Source organism: Maniola hyperantus, chromosome 21 (genome assembly GCF_902806685.2).
Source record: "Maniola hyperantus chromosome 21, iAphHyp1.2, whole genome shotgun sequence".
Lineage (NCBI taxonomy): Eukaryota > Metazoa > Arthropoda > Insecta > Lepidoptera > Nymphalidae > Maniola > Maniola hyperantus.
The window spans coordinates 1,111,974-1,137,189 of NC_048556.1; the positions used below are offsets into that span (position 1 = coordinate 1,111,974).

Below are 25,216 nucleotides of genomic sequence, written 5' to 3' on the forward strand. Positions count from 1 at the left end.
CTGTGCGTGCCCGGGGGAGGCCGGCCAATTTGTACCTAACGAGGAGACAACGGGAACGCTCAGACGTTAACGGGCACGTACCTACGTAGGGGAGGTTGGGGCGAGTGCGTGCTCTATGTGTGTTATTTATTGAACCTAAATGTGTGGACTGTGGGGTTTATTTTTTACCCTACTACGGTAAATGAAATGAAATGAAATGTTATTTATGTATATCTATATCATCTTAATATATAAAAGGAAAAGGTGACTGACTGACTGATCTATCAACGCAACTACTGGACGGATCGGGCTGAAATTTGGTATGCAGATAGCAGATAGCTAGACCTAGACATCCAATAAGAAAGGATTTTTGAAAATTTAATCTCTAAAGGGGTAAAATAGGGGTTTGTTTGTGCAACCCACGCGGACGAAGTTGCGAGCATAAGCTAGTATTATATAAAAGGAAAAAATAACTGACTGACTGATCTATCAACGCACAGCTAGGGCTGTTTGGCAAGCAGATAGCTATTATGACATCCGCTAAGAAAGGATTTTTGGAAATTCAATCCCTAAAGGAGTAAAACAGGGATTTGAAATGTGTGTAGTCCACGCAGACGACGTCGGGAGCATAAGCTAGTTTATTATAGAAGAGCATGTGCCACTTATCATAAGTCAAGACTCTAGCACCGGTTCGGAAAGCAGCTTCGTCCTCTAAAGAAACCCCTATATTGATTATGAAATCCGGTGGACGTCAGCCTCTTTTCTGGAGGTTAGGAGTTCGATCCCGGGTACGCGTTTTACGGTGAAGGTAAACATCGTGAGGGAACCCGCATGCCTGAGAGTTCTCCATCGTGTTCTCAAAGGTGTGTGAACTCTGCAAATTCGTACTTGGCCAGCGTAGCAGACTATGGCCAAACCCCTTCTCATTCTGAGAGGAGATCCGTGATCAGTAGTGAGCCGACGATGGGTTGATCATGAGGATGACGATGAGGCGGACGAAGTTGTAGACAACTGCTAGTATCTACCTACATTATCATCATCATCTTCAACCGATAGACGTCTACTGCTGGAAGTAGGTCTCTTGTGGGGACTTCTACACGCCACGGTCCTGCGCCGCCTGAATCCAGCGGCTTCCTTCGACTCGTCTGATGTCGTCTGATGTCGTCCGTCCACCTAGTGGGGGACCTCTACCTACATATTCTACAACTACCTACACATTTAATTTGGCGTATGATAGGCTTGAGACATACTCATAAATCCCCATATCAATATAAATAAAGCGCGGCGCAAACGACCGAAGTTTATTTTATTGTTCAAACAATAAACTTGTGACAATACTCAGCAACAAGCGAGGAGTATTAAAGCAAACCGCCACTAAGTAGCGAGGGACAATTAAAATTGTACCAACTTTGTGGAACAACCCTTTACGATTATTTGGAGCAAGTTGGAATTCTTGAGACCGCGAAGGGAGCGATCCTTGCGAGGAGCGAGGAGGAGGGGAGTCGTGGGGAGTGGGAGGTGGGGGGTGGGAGGGGGAGGATTTATTTATACATGATGGAGCGCAGATTTGGTGCGGAACGCGTGTTTCCTTGTCGACAATGGGAAGCTGCTTGTTGATTTCTGCGTACCTATCTGGTACCTACTGCTCGCTTGTTGTACGTGTGATTTTTAACCGACTTCAAAAAAAGGAGGAGGTTCTCAATTCGTCGGAATCTTTTTTTATGTTTTTGTTACAATATACTATCATAGTAAAGTATGTTGTGTTTGTTATTTATCACTTAGGGCCGATTTCATCAACGTAAAATAAGTCTTTGTTCTAAATTTGTTTTTTTTTCGCTAAGAAAGGATTTTTGAAAATTCAATCCCTAACGGAGTAAAAAAAAGGTTTGAAATTTGTGTCGTTCAGGCGGACGAAATCGCGGGAACAAGCTCGGACTTGGACTGTAGGAATAAAATGACGTGATTTTTTGTATTGCGGTAGTTTATGGGACTAGAATCCATTATTAAAGAGAAATAATTTAGTAAATCATGATTTTTATTCATTTTTAAAAATCACAAAGCTATTAATGACGTCACATGGCGTAAACGACAAATATTTTTCAATTTTTTGACATAAAAAATATTTACCCCCAGAAATTACTTTACTTATTTTTATGTTAATTTTTTTTAAAAATGGTGGTTTACGGATTGTGACGTCATTATTCACCTTGCGCACAGCGTGACGGTCATGTTAAAAAAAACATGTTATTTAAATTATTCTCTTTAATAATAAATTCTGACCAACCAAAACTTCATTTTATTACTACAGTCCAAGACCCTATTTATTTATTTTTTTAAGAATATTAGCCATTTTAAATGACTAATATTCCCCTTTCCTCTCCAACTAAGCGTCAGGCTTGTGCTAGGAGTAGGTACGACAATAGTGCAACGGGCGGGGTTTGAACCGTCGACCTTTCGGTTTTCAGTCCACTCCTATACCGGTTGAGCTATTGAGGCTCTAACCGGTATATGAGTATATTAATACATATCCGTTTTTGTCCGTCCGTCTGTGCGTGCCCTAACATCACCGCCATGTGGCGTTTAATTAATTACGGCGAATATGTCAGCGCATATCACGCGTCAATATCAAACACCAGATAACAATGTTAAGTACAACGTTATGAACAATATCATTTTGTACACCGTTCGGGTTATTTATTAGATAGAATACTTACCTAGGTAGGTCTGTTCTATTCTAAATTCTTCACATTCTTTGACACAAAATTTTCTTGGAAACGAAGTTGATAAATCTAAATATATAAAAGGAAAATGTGACTGACTGACTGACTGACTGACAACGCACAGCTCAAACCATTGGACGGATCGGGCTGTTTCGTCACTGGAAGTAAGTGAAACCGTATAGCGGTCAAGGCATCGGGCGCGAACACAGAAGACGTAGGTTCGAATCCTGCCAGTGCCGCAATATTTGATATGTAATTATTTGAAATTATTTAAAAATTTCCTTGAAGTATACTTAGGTAAAAACTCTACCTATCATGAAAATTATAAAAAACTAGATGATGCCCACGACTTCGTTTGCGTGGATTTAGGTTTTTAAAAATCCCGTGGGAACTCTTTGTTTTTCCGGGATAAACAGTAGCTTATGTCCTTCCCCGGGATGCAAGCTATCGCTGTACCAAATTCAGTTGAACGGATGGGCCGTGAAAGGCTAGCAGACAGACGATTTTGAAGAATCCTTTCTTAGCGGACGCCTACGTTATAATAGCTATCTGCATGCCAAATTTCAGCGTGATCCGTCCAGTAGTTTGAGCTGTGCGTTGATAGATCAGTCAGTCAGTCAGTCATCTTTTCCTTTTATATAATACTAGCTTATGCTCGCGACTTCGTCCGCGTGGACTACAGAAATTTCAAACCCCTACTTCACCCCCTTAGGAGTTGAATTTTCGAAAATCCTTTCTTAGCGGATGCCTACGTCACAATAGCTATCTGCATGCCAAATTTCAGCCCGATCGGTCCAGTAGTTTGAGCTGTGCGTTGATAGATCAGTCAGTCAGTCAGTCAGTCAGTCAGTCAGTCACCTTTTCCTTTTATATATTTAGATATAGATTTCGGAATTGCTGGTCTGGACTGGCTGGATACTTCAGCCGTGGCTAGCATCACCCTGCCGGCAAAGCCGTGCCGCCAAGCGATTTAGCGTTCCGGTACGATGCTGTGTAGAAACCGAAGTGTGGGTTTAATAAAAATTAAAAACTGTCATCTTCCAGGTTAGCCCGCTTTCATCTTAGACTGCATCATCACTTACCACCTGGTGAGATTGCAGTCAAGGTAGCCCTTAACTTGTATCTGAATTTTTTTTAAAGTCTTCTGATTGATCAAGTAACGTATAAGACAATCCATTATTTAAATAGTCATTGAACACAACAGTTTTATAGGTTAACCCGATTGGGCGGGGTAACCACTCTACCCCCAGCGGTACCCGTGTTCGAGCCTCTCGTAATGTTCCTCGCAATGGGGTGTCTGATTGCGATAAATATTTTAATGAAATCAGCCCTGTACCCCTCCGCCCGCAGCCCGCACCCCCGCACCCCGCAATGCTTTATCCCGAGGGGTAACTCCATGGCTTACTTATAAACGTACCAAGAGGAGAATAAGTTACTGATACCTACATGTTTTTATACTTTTTAGGGTTCCGTACCTCAAAATCACCCGGCTCAAAAATACCTGATGATTTTGTTGTGGACACCTCTCAGACGCGGGCGCGTTTGGAACTCTCGTAGCAGTAGTTTAGTCAATTTTATTATTTGTTCAAGAACACATTTTTTTTTTTTTAGGAAAGGATAAACGTGGGAAAAACGGAACCCGTATAGGATAACTTTGTTGCCTGTCTGTCGGTCTGTCAAGAAACCTACAGGGTACTTCCCGTTGACCTAGAATCATGAAATTTGGCAGATAGGTAAGTCTTATAGTAGATATTAAGGGAAAAATCTGAAAACCGTGAAATTGTGGTTACATCACACAAAAAAATTAAACTGTGGTCATAAACTAACATTTTAAATTATCAAAGTAAGATAACTATATCAAGTGGGGTATCATATGAAAGGGCTTCGCCTGTGGATTTTTAGCAGGTTTTTATTTTTTTTTATTAATTTTTTTGATTTATCGTGCAAAATGTCGAAAAAATACGACTGTACTACGGAACCTTCGGTGCACGACCCTGACTCGCACTTGTTGTTGTTGTTTTTTATCTGTTCTACAAATATTTGAATCACACGAAACTGTAGCCATGATGAATTCAAACTGTGACGTCACATGGATTGAAGTTGTAACGTAGAAAGTGGTTGTTTACCAATCCGTGTGACGTCATGACAGCTCATGAACCTAAAAAAATTATGGTAGTTTATTATCTAAGGATCAAATTAAGATACCTTTCAAAAAAGAGTAAAATAACCTATAGTAGATACAAACTAGCTTATGCTCGCGACTTCGTTCACGTGGACTACGCAAATTTCAAACCCCTGTTTTACTATTTAGGGGGTGAATTTTTAAAAATCCTTTCTAAGCCGTCTACGTCATTATAGCCATCTGCATGCCAAATTTCAGCACGATCTGCCAAGTAGTTTAAGCTGTGCGTTGATAGATCAGTCAGTCAGTCAGTCACCTTTTCCTTTTATATATTTAGATGATGAATTGGTGCTAAAACAAAGCAGTGTAGCACGTAACAATAAGGGTTCAAGGGGAAGGGGGTAGGGACTAGGGTAAGGTGGGGGCAGGAAATGCGGCTTTGTACCGAATTATGTTATTTCCTCGGTTTATTGGGCGCCCGTGATTGCAGTTAAGGGTTTATACACACTGTAAGCAAGGTCGTTAACCTGAAATAGTGCTAATAAACTTGCTGAATTGAGTATTTAACTGCCTACATCTAAAATAAATTATTTCTGAGTGATTATTAAATAGAGGGTCTTCCAAAATACGTAAAATCCACGTCCTTTGTTAGTTTTAAATGAAATAAAAATTTTAAATTATCGATTTAACTAAAAAAGTACGTCATGATAATGTGACGTCACATTCCAGTATTTCATAGAATATGGCATATCTAGTAAGTGCCGTTTTGACGTTTGATAAAAAGATACTGATTTGACTAGTTGTCAAATACCGTATTAATTAATAGAGACATTTTGATACATCGCATCGCACCACTAGGTAGGTACCTAAATCAAAATTGTTTTATTTCAACTCAAAAACACACTTCTTCAGAAACTAAAACAATAGATAATCTACAGAAGCTTTAAATAAAGTTTAAAAACCACGAACAAGTGTGAGCCGGATTCACACGTGCAGGGTTCCGTACCATCGTACAACTACGTTAGTAGGTACTATGATTATATTCTGTGGTACAACATATTATAACACGTACCTATTCTATTCTTAAAAAAAATTGCGTAGAGGCTATTTTGAAATTATGTTATACCTATTATAACCGCAATAGAAACACACATTTTGAGAAAATTAACAGACAGACGGATGGACGGCCAGACGGATGGCGGACAGCTGATTCTCTCATCCGTAGTTATTGCGAAGTTTTCGGAGTTAGTCCTTTACTTGTGCTATAAGACCTACCTATCTACAAAATTATTATTATTATTAAGTACCTTAAGTATAGGTTTTCTTGACAGACACGACGGACAGACGGACAGACAGACACACAAAGTGATCCTACGGATTTGAGGTACGGAACCCGAACAACTTACTTTAGTAAAGTCAAATATAAAACCACCACGGTTGAAAAAAACCAAAAAAAAATACAATCCAAAAATTCGCTTTACCAAAAGAGCATACGAATTCAAACTGCATTCGTGGAGACTTCAATTTTAATCCCCGCCGACATATGCCGCACCATCCTGACCCCCCTCGACCCCCCTACCCCCCGACCCCCCGCGGGGTGGGTATTTGGGTAATTAAAAAAATGTGTCCCACTTCATAGCGCGCCGCGAGACCACAGCCCCCCCTCTACTAATTAATAATATCCGAGTTTGACCTAAGGATAGTACACAGTTCATGCTAGGCTATAGGAAGATTAAAGCCATTTTGGGAATTAGACTGCTATAAATTAAGAAGCTGGCAAACAAAATGGAACTAACTGAAACGAAATAACTAAATGAAATCTATTTTAGTCTAGCTTACTTCGGCTAACAGTAGGAACTGCATTCCGAACCAGTGGTCAATTAAACTCTCTCACTCTCATGTTCTGTATTCTGAGATTAAACTATTTGACGACTCAAAAGCACTTGTAAACTTTTAGTTTACTTGAATAAAAATATATTCTACTATAGCTTATGTTACAGCTGAAACTACTGGACGGATCGGGCTGAAATTTGGCATGCAGAAAGCTATTATGACGTAGGCATCCGCTAAGAAAGGATTTTTGAAAATTCATCACCTAAGGGGGTGAAATAGGGGTTTGAAATTTGTGTAGTCCACGCGGATGAAGTCGCGAGCATAAGCTAGTCTTTTGTAAGCACGATATAAGAAATAAGAAATATTACTTTAGCAAAGCAATCGCTACAGAACAGCGCAAAGCGCTAGGTTGGTCTACAAATCCTACTAGACAAAATATGTCCATTGTCCAGCAGTGGACGTCTAACGTCTATGGCATTCCGAACCAGTGGTAGATGCATCCGACGATTCGAAAGCGCTTTTGGAAGTTTACTTGAATAAAAAAATTATTTATTTATTTATTAATTATGATAATGATTTTACGCAGACAACATTTTTATAGCTAGGTATATCATAGCAAATGCTACTGCACATGATTGAACACAGCGCGATCCGTTGGTCGGCGCAAATGAAACGGTCTGCGAAGGTTTTGCGATTTTAATAAACATCAACCGTTGCAGCCATTGTACCGAGGTGTTTGTGTTTGTTGTGTTTAATACACATTACCCCCCACGGCTGCTGATGTTTTGAATACTGCACTGATTGTAATCGTAATTAAATTATTACGACTCCCTTGAAAAAGGACCCCGGATGGGTTCGAAACTGGTCGGGCTAACGTCGACTACATACGTGAGTAAGCCGGGACAGATAGTATTTATAATTAAATTATTGCTACGATACTTTTAACAAACACAGAAGCACACACACACTCTCTCTCTCTCTCCCTTTCTTCCTCTCTCTCTCTTTTTCCCTCTCTCTCTCGTAATCGTAATCAAATTATTTCTAAGTTATCTCACTGTCACCAAATTGCGTCGTATGATCAACCCATCACTATAGTAAGCACGGGTCTCCTCTCAGAATGAGAAGGGTTTGCCCATAGTCCACCAAGCTGGCCAATTGCGCATCTCTCAGAATGAGAAAGGCTTAAAGTGCCTAAGTGCCCATCATTTATAGGGCTTTTTTCTAATTAATGTGTATTGATTCCCCATATCAATGGAGGCTATCACCAATATTACGATATTACAGCCGTAATACGCTGTAATCTCCGTAATCTGCCACTCCGATAACCCTTCACGCTAATTATTACGTTGCTGCTTCATAAAATGAAAATTATATTAAATACTAGATGATGCTCGCAACTTTGTCCGCCTACCTAAGCTTCGGTTGTTTAAAAATCCCGTGGAAACCGTTTGATTACATGAGTAGATTTTCCGGGATAAAAAGTAGCCTATAATTAGCCATTTCCGTAATGCAAGCTATCTCTGTACCTTTCGTCAAAATCGGTTAAACGGACCGAATGGCCCGTACCAGACATACCTACAGACAAACAGACATAGTTTTACATTTGTAATATTAGTATGGATTAATTTTGCTTGGCTTCGTCCGAATGTAGGTAGGTGCATGCTATGCTAATAGCACCAAATTTTTCATATATTTTATTTTTATTTTACGGGTCTTTTTATAGGTGTACCTATAGATGACCTACTTATCGTTCCTATAGGTACATGCTACGTTGCACACTAAATTAAAGCTCAATTTAATATGTCAAGATAAACGATCTCAAAAAGTTCTCCATAATCTCTCCATAATTCATAATCAATAATAATTTATTTTCATAATACCTAATAGGTAGTACCTACCTACGAGGACTTATACCTAACTTCAGTGAGATATATTACATGAAAAGGCTGATTTCTTTTATCAGTTCAATTCCCGGGCGTACCCGTACAGGTGTAGTGTATGTTTGTTTGTTCACTGATAGAGTGGCAACTTTACAATATTGCGTGGATGTTTAGATTGATAAGGTTTCTGATTGGCAACCAATATGGGCAGATGATCGTTCTGTGAGTTGCGTCAAACTTTAAATAGATACTATATAATAATACTATAGGTATAACGTTTTAATTTTATCATAGAACTTTTAAGTGAGGAAGTAGGTAGATACCGAAAATACCGATAGCTAAATATTTTAAATACATATCAAAAATTGCAGGATTTGAACCCGCGTCTTCTGGGATTGCGCCCGACCCTCTGACTGCTAAGCTACTGGACGCTTGCTGCCAGTGACGAATTTGCGATATGTATGTTCACTCAGTACTGAAGCGACTGTTGATGCCATCTAGTAGCGACACTTTGCAGCTATCGAAACTACTTTCAAAGGCCCATATTAGGTACAATGCAGCTCTTTGAACGAGAAATGCCATATTTGCTTTTTACCTACATTTCCTTGAAGTGTAGGTAAAAGCGTTTAAAAATTACAAAATACTGTACCCGTAGTACAAGATTTTACGTCTCACCAAACCAAACCAAATTCGAGAGTCGAAATACTTCCGCGTTACAGTAAACTGGATCTTAAATGCCTTGTTTTAAAGCTCAAGTTTGTCTACACTTCTACAGCCAGCGCTCCAAGCGGAAACATTGCGAAATTAAAATCAGTGGCATTGAATATTTGACTTCAATTCAAGGCTGTTTAGGTCCATTTTACTGTAACGCGGAAATATTTCGACTCTCGAATTTGGTTTCGTTTGGTGAGACGTAAAATCTTGTACTACGGGTACTGATAGCTAGTTAATCTTTACTAGCAAAGTTAATTCTAACCCCGTAAACTAATTAAGATACTAACCGCCCACACAACATAAAACCCAATAATCCTCAATGCTGATATCACATAATTGTGATGCCGCATCATATCACCTTATCATATTATCATGATATCAATATGTTGCGATACAGCCGTAATAAAACTAATTAAAACCGTCCGACCGTGATCGCCGTGTCACTGTCATTTGGGTCAGATTTTTTGGGATCCTTAGTAAAACTATCATCATCATCATCATCATCATCAACCAATAGACGTCCACTGCTGGACATAGGTCTCTTGTAGGGACTTCCACACGCCACGGTCTTGCGCCGCCTGCATCCAGTGGCTCCCTGCGACTCGTCTGATGTCGTCCGTCTACCTAGTGAGGGGTCTTCCAACGCTGCGTCTTCCGGTGCGAGGTCGTCATTCTAGCACCTTGAGACCCCAACGTCTATCGGTTGTACGAACTATGTGCCCTGCCCATTGCCACTTCAGCTTCGCAACCCGTTGAGCTATGTCGGTTACTCTAGTTCTCCTACGGATCTCCTCATTTCATTTGATCACGTAGAGAAACTCCGCACATAGCTCTCTCCATCGCCCGCTGAGTGACTCTGAGCTTTCTTATGAGGCCCATAGTTAGCGACCATGTCTCGCATCCATATGTCATCACTGGCAACACGCACTGTATAACTATTTTATTTTTTATTTTATTTTATTTATTTTATATCTAATTAGAACGGCAGTGCCACTTACACTAACTAGATGATTAATAATAAATTTAAATACAAATAAAGGTACAAGAAAAAAGACATAAAATACAAAACGATAAAAGATCAAAGAATTTTGAATATGTACGCTGAGAACATTGAATGACATATTCATGCAATGCTCTCAGCGTACTTCAGTAACTCCCGAACCAGTATTATAGACCCATCATTAAATGGGTCCCATTGAGCATTATTGTCCAAAAGCGCGTTGAATGATGCTAATGAACGGGGTATAGGTGACATAGATCTAGCAATAGTGCGATGATGTGGGACCACGAAAAGTTTATATTTTCGTGGACGAAGATTACTGTTGGATTCAGGGACACGTATGCGACACAGTTGGTTATGAAGTTCTGGAGCATTAACATCTCCTCGCAAAATTTGACACATAATTTTGAGTTGGTCGCAAATGCGTCTGACCTCCAGGGAGTTGAAACCTAAGCATAGCATAAAGCATAGAACTATAATATACCTACCTAATAAGCTTCCAGAAAACATACCTATTGGCGATGTCTCTCAACAAGTTTTCATAAAACGTAAACTTATTGAAAAATCCTCTCACAATGTACCTACCTAAAGGATTATTCAAATGATAAGCAAGCTTGGGATCGAGTTGCGACAACTTTGTGTTAGTTCTAATAAGTTTAAGTGATCTTGTAAAGTGGTGATAGTAAAAAGAATACCCGGCTGAGTTTGTTGTGGGCTCGTCTCAGACCTGGGCGCGTTTGGAACCCTCGTAGCTTTAGTTTTAAGTTCGCGTAATAATTATCACTAGGTACTATATCTTACAAATCCAACAACCGACTATCAAAAAGAGTCATTTATTACCCATCCATACCAATATTATAAAAGCGAAAGTGTGTCTGTCTGTCTGCTAGCTTTTCACGGCCCAACCGTTCAACCGATTTTAATGAAATTTGGTACAGAGATAGCTTGATAGCTATACTGTTTATCCCGGAAAATCCACCTAAACCTAACCTAAATCCACGCGTACGAGAAGTCGCGGGCATCAGCTAGTAGGTATTGTAATACCTACCAAGCGACAGAAATACAATTTTACTATATTTCAGCGTTTATTAAGAGGATCGTAGTCAGATTATAGTTTTGAACTTTAGCTTTATTTGTATTCTTTCTGTGAGATGTCGCACATCGCATTATACGAACGACATTTACGACAATAATAACGAAATGACTGATATTTCATGTTGGCGCCACTCCACTCCACTCCGTTGTTTTTATCCGAATGTTTCGTGTATCAAAACGTATTTAGCACTTGGGTATTTTCCTACTTTTGAATTTGATTAATATTATTACTTTATTATAAACTAGGATAAAAATAATGACGTACCTTGAAAAGAATATTAAAATCCAACAAAGATTTAAAAAGTTAAAGGCTTATGTTTGGAGTGGGAGGGTCTTCTATCCCTTTCTCGCAAAACGAAAATTTGTATGAAACCGCACTATGGCATAATGGAATTAGTAAGGTGTGACGTCAAAATGCTATACCTACCTATCGCTATCTCTGTCTAATCAGAAATATTTAAATGCTCATAACTTTTTTGTTATTTGATCGATTTAATTAGTTTTTCAGTTTAAGTCATTATTTTTATCCTAGTTTATAATAAAGTAATAAAAAAATTGGAGTCAAGTCAAATACCCAATTGTTTTTGTACCCCAGGGCCAGGCCAGGCTTGAGAGACATTTTATACAAGGCATTTTATTTCTATTGGTTTGTGTTTAATTTAGTTATTTACTTGTAACGCACATAACTCCGAAAAATTAGAGGTGCGTGCCCGGGATCGAACCCCCGATCTCCGATTAAAAGGCGGACGTCCTAACCTAACAAAAAAAATTAAATAAAAAATTAAAATTGATTTATTTCAGGTTAATAACATACCCATAATAACTATTTTAAAATTAATAAAAGTAAAATACCAATACATAAAATAATAAATAAATAAAAGTAAAATTAAATATCTAGTACCTTCTCTCCGGCATTGGTACTGGAACATGTCTTTCACAGCAATGCCGAAGATAAGGACAATCGAGTCGGGCTGCAATCATCTGCAGAATGGTGTTGGGGCTGTCCCGCACTCTGCGCACCAACGACGCGCACCGCTTGCAATAAGTTCATGACCAAATAATTAGTATTTCTAACTTTCAAAGTAAGATCACCAAGAAATACCAAGATGATACCATATGAAAGGGCTTTATCTTTACCTACTCTAAAACAGATTTTTATTTATTTTTATGCAAAATAGTTTTTAATTTATCGTGCAAAATGTCAAAAAAATATGACTGTAGTATGGAGTTCTCCATGCGCGAGTCTAATTCGCACTTGGCAGGTTTTTTTGCATGGGTTTGGTTAAAGACCCGGAGACTGACATAGGCTACTTTTTATCCCGGAAAATCAAAGAGTATACCTACCTACCCATGGGATTTTTAACAATCTGAATGCACGCGTACGAAGTCGCAGGCATCAGCTAGTCGTCTATAAATTCAGGTGTGCAATTCTTTGACAACCCTCACAAAAACCAAGCCACTTCATCTGTTCAAATAAATTGAGTCCGAAATCTTTAATCTTTTAACTGACAACATCTCAAGTTATATTTCTAATAATTAGCATAATAATTACAGGCTTACAGTTTATTAATAATTAAGTAGGAGATTAATTTACATAAGTTAATTATTAATATAAAAACTCTATCTAACGCTTTGGGTCTTTCAACTTTAAGTTTTGTAATACGGTGTACCTAAGTAACTATGTAATAAGATATCTACCTATTATTTTATAATCTTTCAGTTTCAATTTACATTTATTCACAACCTCCTAATTAAATTCAAAATAAAAAATTAATTGTTTCTCCAAAGAAGAAAGGGGTTTCACTCTTCAAATAATTATTAGAAGTAACTTAGGTTTAGGTAGAGCAGAAAATGATTCTCATGAAAAATACGAAAATGGAATACCTACCAAATTAGCAACACTGTACTCTGTGAATATCCTATTTATATAGTACACTGTAATGAAAATTGTTATTTAGTGTCATAGTGAAAATTATTTGTTTTTTTTAATACATAAATTTCGTGATCATGCTGAAAATTTGCCTTAGCCTATTTGCCATGAGGTTCTGGTCTTACGATAAACCTATTCCAAAAAGAAGTCTAAGCCGATTACTTATAATATAAAAACCATTATTAATAGATGGCCATAAACCTTAATCGTAACAAAGTGTGAAGTATGTACGGGAACATAAAGGAGGCTGTATTGTGAAGGCAATATATTTGTTCCGACGGACAGCCTCACCTGACCGGAAGCGAGCTCTGCGTGTCCGACGGTACGTACGACTAAGTAGAGATGTAGACTCGACCCTAACATACACGTTTACGGTCTAGGTATTGTTAGACGGATAAGAACTAGGTGATTGTATTATCTATGGTGTGCTCTGCAGAGTAGCGAATCTATGGGAAACTTTACTCTAAACTGGCGCGTATAAAGTGGTGTTTGCTCTTGTCTTGATATAAATAATAATTACTGTCTGAACAGTGAATAAAAGCCATTCTAAAGTATATCAAAGTGGTTTTCATTCTAATAGTAGGTATATAGTCTATAATTCCATCTAGTTTTACAACGGTAGAATACCTGGACCCTAGTTACTAACTCAGATGTCTAGAATTTTATCTACTTAGGTACTTATACCTAATATGACATAGGTATAGGTAGAGAGAGTTCTCCATAATATTGTCAATGGTGTGTGTAGTATATCAATCCTCACTTGGCCAGCAGTGGCGTGCAGCTCATAGAAGCATAAACGCACTGCTTACCCTCATTGTAATAAATCAATGCTTATTTTTCATTATAACCTGCCGTAAAATAAGTTCATACCTAAATGCATACCCTGGCTTGAACTCCTGTGCACGCCACTGTTGGCCAGCGTGGGGAATTACGGCCTAAATGTTTTTTTTAAATACGAATAGCGAGCAAACGAGCAGGTGGGTCACCTGAAGTGTATTTGCGGTACCACAGGAACTGCCAATGCGTTGCCGGCCTTTCAGGAATTTGTTGGTCTGCCCCTTGAATAACCCCATGTTGTAATCTAGTGGGAACACCGCCGATGGGAGTCTAAAGTGTAAACTATTCTCGTTCTAAGAGGAGACCCGTGCTCAGTAGTGGACTACCGATGGGTTCTTCTTTCTTTCTTTCAGTGCCGGGAGAGACGCGTCAGCAAAGAAACTCACAAAAGAAAAGAAGATGCTCACAGAGAAGATCTAAGAAAGGAAGCCACGGGGACGTAGGCTGAGACGCTGGACTGGACGGACTAGGTGAAGAATGCGTTTGACTCTGGCATCTACCTGTTGTGCTTAAATCACACTTCGGAGTACCGGCTGCGTTGAAAGATACCGATGGGTTATCATGATAATGGTGATTAAAACAAGTAGGTAGGTAGATATATACCTACTTGCAAATAAGTAGGTAATATGTAACAAAATCGTGGTGTTATTAGTCAGCACATTACATAGGCATGTTCCTCAAGATGTTAACACTTAACATGCCACACCCCGCGTGCCTACAGATCGCTGTTAGCGATAACGTCAGTGCTCGTGTTAACACGTTCATTTTAACACGCCGGCTTCATTTCGTTAACAATTTTGAATTCTATCAGGAAAGAGGGATTTATATTATTTAACAAGCTTAAACTATGAAAATGAAAATGAAAATGAAAATCTTTTTTTATTCGTATAAACTTTTACAATTACTTACGAATAGTCGGATGCATCTACCACTGGTTCGGAATGCCTTTCCTGCCGAGAAGAACCAGCAAGAAACTCGGCGGTTGCTCCTTTCAAATATTTGATATAGGTACAAAATTATGCCATGTATAAAATAGTATTTGCAGTCTTGTGCGTTGCCGGAACGAGCTGCAGGTCAAATCCACGCTCTTTTATCATTTAGATAATCTTCAATTGTGTAATATGCTTTTTTCAGGAGCATATTTTTAATAGATTTTTTAAACTTGTGCAAAGGTAAGTCCAAAATAGTTTGCGGGATTTTATTATAAAAGGTAATACCAATACCCACAAATGACTTTTGGACTTTCCTGAGGCGGAAGGCAGGAGCTGCAAGTTTGTCTCTGTTTCTAGTTAGCCTATTGTGTAGATCACCAATTTTCTTGTAACTAAGAAAATTTTGTCTTTGAGTTTATGAATTTAAATATCTTATACCTACGACAATACTTAATAGGTAGGTACCTGCTTAATTAAATTACCTAATATTTCAAAATACGTGGGTACGTGTTTCATAATGTAGGTATAAAAATCTATACTAAGTAAGTATTACTAATTTATTGCTGAGTTTGTTGTGGGCTCTTCTCAGACCTGGGCGCGTTTGGAACCCTCGTAGCTTTAGTTTTAAGTTTGCGTAATAAGTATCACCACTAAGTATATCTTACAAATCTAACACCATACCAGACCATCAATAAGAGTAATTTATTACCTATTTTGAATAAATCATTTGACTTTGACTTTGACTTTGACTATTCATCAATTGTTACCTATGATATAGAGACTTATAATTCGTCTATATACCTACCTATACCTACTAATATTATAAATGCGAAAGTGTGTAGTCTGTCTGTCTGCTGGCTTTTCACGGCCCAAAAGTTCAACCGATCTTGATGAAATTTGGTAAAAAATTAGCATAGGTACATCCCGGGGAAAGACATATCTACACTTTTCATCCCGGAAAATTAAAGAGTTCCCTCGGGATTTTCAAAAACCTAAATCCACGCGGACGAAGTCGCGGGCATCATATAACAGATACCTAATAGTAATTAATGTCCAAGACTAACATAGGTAGCCGATAGGTATATTTAGGTATATCTATCTAGGTAGGTACCTATATTAAATTAGACAGATAAGAAAGTAATATCTAGGTAGGTAATATCAACTAATTAGTCTACCTAAAGAGATTAATTAATAGATCTACCTACCTATGAATCAAATAAAATCAACTCAATTTTTTTTCATCAATGATGTAGGTACCTAACTATGTAATAATACTAAATAAATATTTATTAAATTGATTAAAAAGCTATAACGGTAAAGAAGTTATATTAATATCAATATTACATAATATCAAAATAATTATGACAAAAACAAAATTAGATACAAATTAGGGATTGAATTTCGTTGATGTCTTTTGTATCGCCAACCGTAAACGTAGGATGCCTCTACGACTCTACGACTCTACGAATACGAAACTAAAACACTACAATCTATTAATATGGGTAAGTATTTGTATTACTTACTTGACTGTAACCTTTCTCTCCACGCCATGGGATTGGACACCAGCCCTTGGAAACCAGGCCAATATAACGGTTTGTGTTGCAGATAGTGTGCCATGCCCGCCGCCGCTGCCGCCAAAGATAACCTTGGCGTCAACAGACCAGCGCCAACATTTGATCCAACTGACGGCCTCGCCAGTATGTGGTCTATTCCGTGAGGGTTCGGGGCCGGAGGAGGCGCTTCCGCCAAAGAACTTAACGCTGCCAACGGAGCTCCGAAACCACCGTCCAAAACCCTCGAAAGAGGTGGCGAACCACGCAGTTCCGACATTTTTTAGTCCACAACACTTGCTATTTATAATAAAAAAAAGTTAAAGCATCTTTTGTCTTTAAATTTCGAACATAATCACGCACTGTCTATGATAAACACGATCGTCGAAATTCGAATTTGAATTTCGAATAGTTGTATCTACGCGCGCGGACCGATACCAAATGAAAAGCTGACGGAACCCGTCGCAAACAAAAAAAACGTTGAATAGAGAACGCCCAGTCAATCTAAACCTTATATCCGAGTCGCCGCCCATTGGAGGACCCAACACAAAATGTATAGCTGTCTCGTTTTATCTCTTATATGCGTGATAGAGACAGGGTATGGGTAGTGTTAACACGAGAGCGTAGATTTAACGAATCGCTATTTAATAGCGTTTCTTGTCTCTTTATAATTAAGTCGGGTGCAGTTTTTGCGGTGCCGCGTCCCCCCCTCCCCCCTTTGTAGTATTGTACGCTGAATAGTCCGGGAGTGAATAGAGCGGTTTATTACCCGACTACAAAGCTATGGAGGGTTATGATTTAACTCAACAGCTACAGAGTATGATTGTAGCAGATGTACCTACCATTAATAATTACCTTTACCTATGCGTTCATTTATTACCTGGTAGGTAACTAACTAACTGTAAAACTGTTTTTATAAGTTACCCAGTTCAATGTATGCTTTGTAATGTAAATTTTACTTTATTGTAATTTTAAATGTGTAGCTAGGTATATGGGTTTTTTATTGCCTGAAAATAAAAATAAACTATTATTATGATTATTAGATATTATATTAAAAACGAATCAATTTACAATTAGGATTTATTATTTTGCATTTTTGCGAATCTATACCCCTCTATTAAGCGGTGAATAGTCTGAGCCAAAGATAATAGTCTGAGCTGAATAGTCCGACAGTGAATGAAGCGGGAGTAGGTACCTACCGGAAGGACGTTATTTAGGTAGGTATGTGACAAATGTTGTATTATGGATCATTATTTCCATATGTGCAATGGTGCCAAAATACATGGCTGAATTTCCGCGCTGGACAGCCAGGCTGATTCTTTGCGCAAATTATAGTGAGCCAATGCTTCTGTCTCTAGATAAAGTTAAGAAACCGCGGTAAAATGTCTGGTAAATTTTTGTAGCATTAAGACGTAGAAAAAAATGTTTTAATCTGCACAAAATTTAGCAAGATATGTTCATTAATTTCATCGTATATCTCCTAAACTATAGACATTTACAATTAGGATTTATTATTTTGCATTTTTGCGTGTCTACCCCTCTATTAAGCGGCGAATAGTCTGAGCCATAGATAATAGTCTGAGCTGAATAGTCCGACAGTGAATGAAGCGGGAGCACCGGAAGGACGTAGTTTATGTGACAAATATTGTATTAATTGCCACACACTCGATTGGCGCCATTACACCCCGACGATTAGACATCTGCTGAGGGTTAAAGATGCAGTTATCATTAAAGTTAATAATAACAATAATTAGGGTTCCGTATCTCAAAAGAAAAAGGGAACCTTTATAGGATCACTTTTTTGACAACCTCCCTGGAGCAGTGATAAGCACTTTGGTCTTATTAGTGGGAGGTCCCGGTTTCAATTCCTGGCAGGGGTTTGGAATTTTTATGATTTCTAAAATTCTGGTCTGGTGAGAGGCTTCAGCCGTGGCTAGTTACCACCCAACCGGCAAAGCCGTGCCGCCAAGCATTTTAGCGTTTCGGTGCGATGCCGAGTAGAAACCAATGGGGCATGGGCTTAATAAAACTGCATCATCACTTGCCACCAGGTGAGATTGCAGTCGAGGGCTAACTTGTATCTGAATAAATCAGTAGGTAAGTACCCTTATTATAATTAATGTGAAAGTGTGTTTGTTTGTTTGTTGGTTAGTTGGTTTGTCCTTCAATCACGTCGCAACGGTTTAACGGATTGACGTGATTTTTTGCATGTGTACCTACCTATAGATAAAGACCTGGAGAGTGACATAGGCTACTTTATATCTTGGAAAATCAAAGGGTTCCCACGGGATTTTTAAAAAACCTAATCCCACGAAGTCGCGGGCAACAGCTAGTAAAATAATAAATTACAAATTTTAATATTATTCTAACAAAACACACCACTAAAACTCGAATAACCAATTAAAAACGATATCCACATCCGGCCGTGAGCGACAAAAGAAATACAGACAACAAAAAAAAGCAGTCAATTCTTTACCCCTCTTTATAATCCCTACGGCGGCCATTAACCAATATTAAAATGATTAAATAGAACCCCGTAACAAAATGGCGTCAAAAATAAAGGTGAGCAACAATGGATGGATTATAAAATGGATATTTAATATTAAATTATGGTGAAATCGGCCTTTGTGTGCCTGTGCTATGGGTAATTGTAAATTAGAATATTTTAATGGGAGATAATTGAATAGATACTGAATAATGATAATTTAGGTACTTATTTTTAAAGTTTCTTACTGTTTAGGTAGGTATTTAGTGTATAACCCTAGGTAATAAACCTAGGTTCTATTCCTCAGCATTTATTTATGTCAGCATGTTTTTATACTAGCACTAGCTGATTCCTGCGACTTCGTCCGCGTGGATTTACGTTTTTTAAAATCCCGCGGGAACTCTTTGATTTTTCGGGATTGTTGTCGTTGCTTGGTACCGACAATATGAATTCACTATGAACACTTTCTGAATCTTGATAACCCAGGCGGGCAGCATCCCTACAGCATCAGGATTAAGGAGTTGAATCCAGAATTTTTTATGTGACCACGACGTAAACTTTTTTTGTTGATTTAAAAAAAAATTTTGCAAATCGGTCCAGAAACCTCGAAAAAATCGAGTTAGAAAAAAGAACCACCTCCTTTTTGACAGTCGTTTAAAAACCGATGACCTTGAAATATTTACGGAACAATCTTTAAAATATCCCCTTTCTAACAAAAAAAGAATGAATGAAATCGGACTACGCGTTAATGAATTACAACTCAGTATACATTTTAACTTTCGTCCCCTCTCCTACGGGAACCATGCTGAATTTCGGGATAAAAAGTATCCTATATTCTTCCTCATAGTATGACCTCAAATCGTACCAAGTTTCATTGGAATCCATTCAGTAGTTTCAGCGTGATGCGCGGCCGTGATACAGACAGACAGACAGACAGACAGACAGACAAAAATGAAAAAAATTACAGTTTTGGGTTCAGTATCGATTATAGAGTGCCCTCGAAAAAAAATTTTCAAAATATCTTCAATGTACAGAATTTGACCTGTTACAGTTTTATTATAAGTATATATATATATATATATATATATATATATATATATATATACATATATATATATATATATATTTATATATTGATTTTCCCGCAACTTTGTTCGCTAATTTATAGCTTATAGCACTCGGAGATAACGTAGTTATCTACCTATCAATGAATCGCCAGCTCACTACTGAGCATGAGTCTTCTCTCAAAACGAGAATAATTCCGGCCATAAGTAGTCTACCGCCAAGGCAGACTTCACACACCTTCGAGAACCTTTTGGAGAACTCTCAGGAATGCCGGTTTCCTCACGATGTTTTCTTTCACCGTTAAAGCAAGGGATATTTAATTACTAAAAATAGCTCCCAACATCTTAGGGGTAGATTAATTTTTGGGAATGTAGGTAGGTTACGTACCTACATTCCCAAAAATGAATCTACCCCTAAGATGTTGGAGTCTACCAATCCGCACATGGCCAGCGTGGTAGGCTATGGCCAAACCCTTCTCACTCTGAGAGGATACCCGTGCTCTGCAGTGAACCAGCGATGGGTTGATCATGATGATGATGATGAAGCTTTTGCAAGTGCTTTTGAATCGTCAAAATAATTTACTACAACTGATTCAGAATGCCGTTCCTACCAAGAAAAAGTAACATGAAACTCGGTAAATACATTAGTAGGTTCCTTCTAGTTTAGTCAGTACCCTAGTCCTACCCTTATTATAAATGCGAAAGTGTGTTTGTTTGTTTGTTTGTTGGTTTATTGGTTTGTTGGTTTGTTAGTTTGTTGGTTTGTCCTTCAATCACGTCGCAACGGAGCAACGGATCGACGTGATTTTTTGTAGATTTTTCATGGGTAGGTATAGTTTAAGACCTGGAGAGTGACATAGGCTAATTTTTATCTCGGAAATTCAAAGAGTTCCCACGGGATTTTTAAAATCCTAAGTCCACGCGGACGAAGTCGCGGGCATCAGCTAGTAAGGAATAGTTTGAGAAATACTTTGAGTTTTGACCAATTCAAACGCGCCTTGGTCTGAGAAGGCCGCAACAATCTCAGGGTTAGGAACTCCTTTAATTTGAGAGTTTCTTAATGTTATCCGTGTTTATCTCATCCGGAACAACAACCGGTCAAGAACACGTCGTTCAACTAATTGCCTCCAGGCTCCATGGCACAAAGGGCGGCGCGCCATTGTGCGCGGACCGGACGTGCCATTGTGTGCACACCCTGAACTAAACTGTGAGGTGGGGTCACAGTTACAGCGATCACCACACAATATTATCTAGTCAAGCTTATTGTAGTTATAGCGATGATAGCCTAGTGGTTAACAATTCGGATCGTTCAGGGTTCGATCCCGGACCTCTTACTTTTAGGAGCTATGAGCGTTTTACTGTGGTGAAGGAAAACATCGTGAGGAAACCTGCATACCTGACAGTTCTCTATTGTTCTCGAAGATGTGTGAATTCACACCGTAGTTGGCCGTGGTGGAAAATAGCCAACCCCTTCTCATTTTTAGAGATGACGCGTGCTCAGTAGTGAGCTAGCAAAGGGTCTCATCCGGAACAACAACTGATCAAGAACACGTCGCGCAAACTACTTGCTTCGATGATGGGAGGCGCGCCATTGTGCGCGGACCGGACGTGCCATTGTGCGCACACCTTGAACTAAACTGTGAGGTTTCTCTCTGCGTCGTTTTTCTCGTTACTGAAGATCGTGAACCCTTTTCATTAATGTTTAAATACTTAGTAGTAGAAGTTTTCTGGGGACGCGGTGGGTTCGCAGATCCACCCGCATTTCTACAACTGCTCTAAGAGAACAAGATAACAGAAATTAAACCTGTTTGCAGTGCAATGAAACTTAAATAGTAACTACAATTAAATGAGCTTGCAAGATATCTAAGTTTTTAAACGTAAATTCTAAACAATGAGGCCACACAATCTCAAAACTCCGATCCTCTTCCCGACCGATCCGATCCGATCCTCTTCTCCGATCCGATCCTCTCCGATCCGGTTATCCGATTCTCTTGTACACAATCTCTAAACTTAACTAAATTAACAGGTGTAAATCTAGTGCTATCCTTTTCCGCAAGCAACATTATAACAGGGATAGCAATAGATTTGTTTAGACGTGCCATTTTAGTTTAGTTTAGAGATTGTGTACAAGAGAATCGGCCCCGTTCTGTACCTATCTTAGAATAAAGTCTGCAGTGTGGCTAATTCTGTTGTACACAAGTTTAGAGAATGTGTACAAGAGAATCGGCCCCAATATAAGTAGGTATAATATAGGATTCGTTTGGAAGATTTCAACATGGGGTTATTCAAAGGGCACAAAAAGTTGGCAAAAGTTCCTCTGGTGCTATAAACTTAACTTGTTTCCTTGCTTGCTACATAAATAAATAAATTTCTCCTCTTATGAAACCGCTATAAATGCCACCCCAACCTTACCTCCCATTCATCCCGTGTCCATTCTTACACCTTAGCACACCCTTCGAGTCCCATAAAGTATAGTAAGCAGTGCGTTTACGTGAATTATGGTCAATTGACTGAATAGGCGTATTCCTTACAAAGAGGCAAACTCAAAAATTTGCACCCTACCGTTTAATTTAGGATAATAACTACAAAATCTACCGAAGGGTAGAACAATTATTAATAATCGTAATATGATCTAAATATATAAAAGGAAAAGGTGACTGACTGATCTATCAACGCACAGCTCAAACCACTACGACTAGACGGATCGGGCTGGGCTAGCAGATAGCTATTATGACGTAGGCATCCGCTAAGAAAGGATTTTTGAAAATTCAACCCCTAAGTTTACTCCTAATTTGTGTAGTCCACGCGGACGAAGTCATCGAGCATAAGCTTATTTCAATTAAAAGTTCAATATCATTTACAAACATAAGTTTAACAACGAAATAACTTTCTATAAAATTAAATTGATAATAAAATGAATAACTAAATGCATTAAAAAGTTACAATACAATATTTCCATTCAATTAAGTTTTAATCAAACGTCCGCTAGGTGGCGCTTCGCCAGTAATGCGGATAAACTAAACAAACTAAAATTAAATGGAGGCCCCTCGACTCGAGGGCCCTAATTGCATTAGGAGGGGCCCCGTGGCGCAAAAAGGATAATGTCATTAAGTAATGTTGTCAAATGAAATCGTTTCGCACGATTTAACCCGCGCCAATAGCTATTGGATAGTTATAGGTAGGTAGGTACCTATTGGGTTTCGATATTTCTCATTGAAAATATTTTGGTTTTACACTTTCCTGATTGAAATGAAGGTCAGAATAATTGAAAAGTACCCTTATAATAAGGCATAGAATCCATACTAATATTATAAATGTAAAAGTGTGTCTATCTGTCTGTCCGCTAGCTTTTCACGACCCAACAGTTTAACCGATTTTGCTAAAATTTAGTCTGTAGGTACCTCAGACTAAGAATAAGGAGACTTGGCATTAAAATAATAATACCTTGTTAGAGCAAGCTAGGTGAATAGAAAAGCTCCGAAGAGTGATAGAGACATAAACACAGTTTTTTGTCTTTGTCATTTTTTTGTTGGGCACGTTGTAGTTTGTGCCCAACAAACCTCTGTGATAGTAATTTATTGCGAATATTACGAATTTTTATTTAGTTTTCTGTTTTTTTAGTATTGAAGGTGTGTAGAAGCCATGTTGCTTTGCTGTGTAACAGTTGTAGCGAACGCAAATTATGAAACATAACCTTTCATACGTAAGTATGATTTCTTTTGTTGTTTTGTCCCTTTCGGGTATACGCGTTTGACAAGTCTCTTGATTCTTAGTCTGAGGTCTGTACCAAATTTCATCAAAATCGGTTAAACTGTTTTACCGACTGTTTGTGCTTACATCCCGGGGAAGGATGTGCTACTTTTTATCCCACAAAATTAAGGAGTTCCTGCGGGATTTTTAAAAACCTTAATCCACGCGGATAAAGTCGCGGACATCATCTAGTTACCTACTCATAATTTTAGTTTTATTACTAATCCATTTAAAAACTCCTGTAATTCGGACGAACGGACAGATGGACAATAAAGATTTTTTTTCCAGAAAATTAATGCTTTTTACGGAAAAATCAAATAAATACTTAAATCCTCGCAGGATATAAGTGTCAACGAAAAGGCCTTTATTGCTTCAGGGTTTCAGGGATGCAGGACTCAAATGAGGATGCAGCCCAACGGCCTATGGACTAAGAACTTCCTCGCCTTCTTCGCTTTATCTTCCAGGTAGTAAATAGTCAGCATTTCATCTGAATGCCTAGGCATAACTAAGACTAGGTACTAGGTAGGTACCACTCACGAGATACAGTAGATCTGCAATAGATTTACCCTACCATAATAATACAGGGTGTAACAAAAACGCTAGCAAAAACATAGCGTTATTATTGTACTACCTAAACACAATCCAAAGCCAATAACTATTTGTCTTATTTTATAGTTTTAGTGATTTAGTATTTTTCAAACCCGCAACGCAATGTATAGCGTGCAAAATTCGGGTCAATGCTCCTCCTATGACGCAGCATTGACTCCGAATGGCCTACTTCCGTAACTTACGTTGACCTGTAGCGTCAGTCAGATGTTTTGTTTGCAATATACAAAATATAGGATTTTAGCGTTTAAACTACCGTGAGTGATTTCCATTATAAATACTATCTGTCCCGGCTTTACGCACGTGTGTCGTCGACGTTAGCCCGACTAGTTTCGAACCCATACGGGGTCCTTTTTCAACCCGGTTTTGACCCGCGGCGCGTGCAGTCAAAACCGCGGCGCGTGCGCGGACGGACTCCCTTGAAAAAGGACCCCGTATGGGTTCGAAACTAGTCGGGCTAACGTCGACGACACACGTGAGTAAAGCCGGTACAGATAGTATTTATAATATAGGATTTTTTAATTTTTCGCGTTTTTTTGTGGTACCTATACCAGTACTATCAACTGTCTCCGTTTTTGCTAGCGTTCTGGTTACACCCTGTATAGCTAACAGACTTCCGATTAGAGGGATGACATTAAAATCAGTTATCGATTAATATCGATAGTAAAATTAGTGTTTCCACCTCGGGAGTGAAGGTGTGGAAACAGTAAACATGGAGA

General features: G+C 38.6%; 1 protein-coding gene across 1 annotated transcript in view; it reads right to left on the bottom strand.

Annotated features, from left to right (window-relative positions):
• LOC117992582 (homeobox protein Nkx-6.2-like) overlaps positions 1–16,872 on the bottom strand; it is a 74,467-nt gene extending 57,595 nt beyond the window's left edge. Inside the window, exon 1 of the mRNA XM_069505925.1 lies at positions 16,566–16,872. Coding sequence (XP_069362026.1) covers positions 16,566–16,872 — 307 coding nt within the window. The remainder of the gene's footprint in view (positions 1–16,565) is intronic.
• Between the last annotated feature and the right edge of the window lie 8,344 nt (positions 16,873–25,216).